The sequence below is a fragment of the Larus michahellis genome, chromosome 1, assembly GCF_964199755.1.
Source record: "Larus michahellis chromosome 1, bLarMic1.1, whole genome shotgun sequence".
In the NCBI taxonomy this organism is placed as follows: Eukaryota; Metazoa; Chordata; class Aves; order Charadriiformes; family Laridae; genus Larus; species Larus michahellis.
In genome coordinates, this window is record NC_133896.1 from 2,170,867 (window position 1) to 2,176,211 (window position 5,345).

General features: G+C 53.5%; 1 protein-coding gene across 1 annotated transcript; it reads right to left on the reverse strand.

The window, feature by feature from the left end:
* Window positions 1-1,047: 1,047 nt before the first annotated feature.
* LOC141737666 (tubulin alpha chain-like) lies at window positions 1,048-5,035 on the reverse strand. The gene is made up of 4 exons (XM_074572606.1): window positions 4,968-5,035; window positions 3,057-3,279; window positions 2,706-2,854; window positions 1,048-2,201 (listed from the first exon to the last, which is right to left on the reverse strand). The coding sequence occupies exons 1-4, from the start codon at window positions 4,968-4,970 to the stop codon at window positions 1,224-1,226; spliced, it is 1,353 nt and encodes a 450-aa protein (XP_074428707.1). The 5' UTR covers window positions 4,971-5,035; the 3' UTR covers window positions 1,048-1,223.
* Between the last annotated feature and the right edge of the window lie 310 nt (window positions 5,036-5,345).

Genomic DNA, 5,345 nt, shown 5'->3' on the forward strand with positions numbered 1-5,345 from the left:
AAAGGAGGTACAGAATTGCTCCTTCCCTCTTCTGCAGCCATCACATTGCCAGTCCACCAGTCCCAACAGCATGGCTCCCCCAAGCAGAGGGCAGCTGGAGGTGAGACAGCCCCCAGGAGCTCCCACCTTGGGAGATTGCCACCCCCAGGAGCCCAGCTGAGTGATGGCAAGTGGAGACAGGCTTTAATAATAACCACCTCCCACCGCTCTTGCCTCAGGTTGTTCAAACCCTCTTCCAGTGCAACCCAGAGCCAACACTGTCAGCCCTTCAATCACAGCCTGACTGCAGATCCAGCTTGCCCACCATAGCCCAGCCAGCTCCTTTTCTTGGATCACTTACTGGCAGGAGAGTCCCCAGTGGAGAAATAACCTGCTCCAGTCCAAGGAACCTACAGAGATCAATTAAATCTCCTTTTTCAGCTCATTATCTGTCGGCAGGAATTCTAGCATCATGTCTGGGGCACATTCATCACCCAGCACAAGAGGTAAGAAGTCTAACTGGGGAGATGGCTCCTTGCTTTATGACTTGGAGCTAGGACATGGTTTGGCTGCCTTTGCAGGGGTCTGACAGACAGCAGAGCTATTTCATTTCTCATCCTTGAGCCCAGTTGAAATTCCAGGCAATCCCAGTCCTGGCAGCTGGACACGGATTGCTTTAGCAGGGCTCTGCACGGCAGCAGGGGACCAGAGAAGCCTGATCCCACTCCCTGGTGTGCCTTGGAGCAGAGAGCAGCACAGAACACCCAGAGCCAACTGTGACTGAGCACACAGAGAGGCCACCGGGAGCCAGTGCCCAAGTGGGATCATCACCCCAGTGTCAGTTTTAACACGGCAGTTTCACCCCAGGGCAAAGGGTCACACTGTGCTGTCACCCACCCCAGTTACCTGGGCTCATCCCAGCACCTACAAGCAGGAAAGCCCTATGGGTAGGACCACAGTGACCGAGGAAACATGGGAACCACTCTGCAGCTACCACCCCCTACCTCTCCCATGATCTAGTTAGGTCACACATCAAGACAGGAGAAGAGGTTTTGCTGGTCACCGTTTATTCAGCCAGCTTTCTGCATACACAGGTCTTGACCAAAGAGTTGCGTTTGGCCAAGCTGTAGAGTATCCAAGTCACCATTCCTCAGACCCAGCCCACAACTCCGTTCTCTGGAAGGAATTGCAAGAGTAGCATCCAAAAAGCTTCATCCAAACTGTCTTCCAACAGGTGAAAAATACTATTCCTCATCAGCCTCGTCTTCTTCTCCATCTGCCGAGTCCCTTCCAACCTCCTCATAATCCTTCTCCAAGGCAGCCAGGTCCTCCCTGGCCTCTGAGAACTCCCCCTCCTCCATGCCCTCCCCCACGTACCAGTGCACAAAGGCTCGCTTGGCATACATCAGGTCAAACTTGTGGTCCAGGCGGGCCCACGCCTCCGCAATGGCCGTGGTGTTGCTCAGCATGCAGACAGCCCGCTGCACCTTGGCCAGGTCTCCCCCGGGCACCACCGTGGGAGGTTGGTAGTTGATACCCACCTTGAAGCCCGTGGGGCACCAGTCCACAAACTGGATCGACCGGCGTGTTTTGATGGCTGCAATGGCTGCGTTCACATCCTTGGGCACCACATCGCCCCGGTACAGCAGGCAGCATGCCATGTACTTGCCACGGCGCGGGTCACATTTCACCATCTGGTTGGAGAACTCAAAGCAAGCATTGGTGATCTCTGGCACCGACAGCTGCTCGTGGTAGGCTTTCTCTGCAGAGATGATGGGTGCATAGGTGGTGAGTGGGAAGTGTATCCGTGGGTAGGGCACCAGGTTGGTCTGAAACTCAGTCAGGTCAACATTCAAAGCACCGTTAAATCTTAAGGAGGCAGTGACCGACGAGACTATCTGCCCAATCAGCCTGTTGAGGTTGGTGTAGGTGGGACGCTCGATGTCCAGGTTGCGGTTACAGATGTCATAGATGGCTTCGTTGTCCACCATGAAGGAGCAGTCTGAGTGCTCCAGGGTGGTGTGTGTGGTGAGGATGGAGTTGTAGGGCTCCACCACTGCCGTGGAGACCTGTGGGGCTGGATACACAGAGAACTCCAGCTTGGACTTCTTGCTGTACTCCACGGAGAGCCGTTCCATGAGGAGGGAGGTGAACCCAGAGCCTGTACCTCCCCCAAAGCTGTGGAAGACCAGGAACCCTTGCAGTCCACTGCACTGCTCAGTCTGCAGCCCCAAGGAAAAGACCAGAAGGACCAAGTGAGTGGAGCTATTCTGGTCTCATTGGACTTCAGTTAAGCTAAAATACTGTGTTTAACCATCAAGTTTAACACATCTTTTTGTTTTCTCCCCCCCACGGCTTCCACTTCTAACAGGTGAGATCTCTTAGACACAGCAAATGCAGCTGCTTTTAAATCATCTCCCATTTAACCAGGAAGAAAGGCCTGGCCTGAGAGAATGTCATACAGGGTCAAATAGATACCCATGACAGTAGCAGTCAAGAAGATTAGGAAGAGTCTGAAGGCCACTAAGATGGCATCTTCAGTCACTTGTTTACTCCTTCAGTCCCAACCAGCAAGACACACACCCACATGAATCCCACCATGTTGCTCCAGACCACAGTGGCATGGTCAAGCTGACCAAGATATTCTTCCCCCCATTGCATCTCTTGATGGCCAAGGCAACAGTAACCAGAGCACTAATGCAGAAGACCCTCTACAGAGTTGTTACCATTTTCCGAGCCTTGTCAACGACCGAGTCAATGATCTCCTTCCCAATGCTGTAGTGGCCCCGAGCATAGTTGTTGGCAGCATCTTCTTTGCCATTAATGAGCTGCTCCGGGTGGAAGAGTGTGCGGTAGGTCCCAGTCCTGATCTCATCTGGAGGAAGATGGGATCTCATGAGGGTCACTGGCACAAGATCCACTGTCTGCCAAGTTAATTGCACTAATTTAGATGCAGTTTCACATGGAAGCTGGTAGCCTTACTACCAGTTTAGGTGGCCAACACAACACCTCAGGGCAGAGAAGGTAGTCCCCACCCCTGCTCCCCTCAAGAGGTTTGGAGACCTTCCATGACTTACCAATGACAGAAGGCTCCAGGTCAACAAATATTGCTCTGGGCACATACTTCCCTGAGCCTGTATCACTGAAGAAGGTCCCAAAGGAAGAGTCTGTTTGCCCTGGGGATGCAGTGGGGGAGATGATGCCATCTGGCTTGATACCATGCTCCAGGCAATACAGTTCCCAACAAGAATTGCCCATCTGGACGCCAGCCTGGCCGATGTGGACAGAAATGCACTCCCTCTGCGTGGGGGCAGGAGAAAAGAGGAGGTTATGAACGTGCTCTGACAAGTTAGACTAAGGCTGGCACTTCTGGGTGTCTTTATAGAGCACATGGCCAACAACCAACAGGAGCACTAACCCAGCTTGGTGGCACCCAAGAGCTGCTGAACTAGCAACGTCTCTCTGATGAGATGCTTTATCTCCCACAAAGGCAGAGATTAGGGCATTGCGGTAGGTCCCTCTGCATCCCAGCACTCTCATTCCATTCCTGGACAGCCCTGTTCCCAGGAGCAGGCCACCAAGCCCAGCACGTGACAGCTGTCAAGTCCAACTGCTCATGGTTTCTTCTCTTGACTCTGCTGATCTTGCCTTAGGGCAGAAGACAGGGCACAGACAGCCTTCCCAGGTACTTCACCTGGGGAGGAGGGAATGATTCAGCCCAGCCAGCCTTAGGCAGCAGTGCCAACACTCCCCCCAGGCCCTTCCCAGGGTGGTAGGGGCAGACTTCTCCCCACCCACATGGGCAGCAGCAGCAGACGACCTCTGCCTCTCTCCGACGGTAGAAGCCTGCAATGCTGAGCTTTGAGTATTGACTATCAGAGTAGTTTCTCATCTCCGTTTAGACCAGATGCAGCCACAGAGAATCTCTAGCTAGCTGGAGACAGCTAGAGAGGATCCCAGCTAGGATGGGTAGGGACCAATTCTTCATCTTCTCCATACAAGACTAGCAGTTGTCCCATGAATCAACCGCTCTTGGCTTGAAGCGAAAGGAGGAGTTCTCATGCAGAAAGTGTGGTTGAGCTCTTGAACTCCTTGGCCCAGGAGGCTGTGAAAACCAAGCTTTGGGGTTCAGGGAGGCTGGACTAGAGACTTCCACTGAGGCTTACTGGGGAAAAAACCCACATCCAGTTCAGGAAGCCCTGAGCTACAAGGTAGGGAAGTCTCAAATGGGGTTACCAAAGGTTTAGTCTGCCTGCTGTGGCCTGGGCAGGACACTGGGCTGCTGGAGACCCAGCACAGCAACTCTCAACTTTTCTCGCGAGAAGCTTGGCCCAGCAGGATCCCTACAAAGCACAGAAATAGGGAAGCAACAGCCTACACGAGAGCAGAGGGTCCTGCCCTGAGGGTTGGAGTCCAATGGATCAGTCCTCAGCCACGACTGCATTTCTCTTCTGACACAAACAGTTCTGTGACAGCCACAGCCACCCACCAGCCCAGGGCCAGAACAGGAATGCTGAGCCAATCTCCGCAAGGGGAGACCTTCATCCCCTGCTCCACATCTGCCCCAGCTTCACAGCAGATCCAGATGGGCACCTATCTGATCCAAGACTGAGCTATGTCACCATTTAACCCCACCAAGACCTTTAAAGTATCTTCCTACAGGGGAACAGGCAGATCTGAAGCCGTTGCAGCAGGATAGTCTTCCCCAGGCCAGGAAGAGTTGCAAACCAGGCTTGCAAGGCCAACCCAGCTCCAGAGGGCAGCTCCCAAGCACAAGCTCTGCACCCCCAGAAGCCCCTTCTCCAGGGCCCACCATATGCTCCTCCATAACCCACAACCACTTTCATCCCCAAGGAAACCCACAGCCAAGGGCAAGACACCTTCCCTGAGCTGGAAAGAAAAGCTCCCTCCAGCTCCATCCTCCTCCAGAGCTAGGAAGGACCAGCCATGGCTCTCAGGGAGCAAAACCAAGCCCCACAGCTACTCACCATGGCTCTGAACCACCTGGGCTCCTCACCACAATCACAACCACCTCCCTGAGGGCACACCTTGTCCACCTCCCTCTTGGGCCTTTTATAGCAGGCAGAGCTGGGATCTCTGCTGAAGGGCCTCCTCCTCCTCCTGCCAGCACCTGCTGGCAGAGGGTTCAGGTGTTTCTGCCCTGGGAGTAGCAGCCATGTGGGGTAATCCAGGTGCTTGGAGTGACTTGCACCTGCAGACCCATGGACTTTGGAGTTTCTTTGGCTTTTAACTACTCATGCAGCATTGCTTTCCCCGTGGTGTCTAAGAGCACTTTCTGTGAAATCAGGAAAAGAGCTTTGAATAGTGGGGTTTTTTTTTTGTTTGTTTTTTTTGGAAGAGTATCT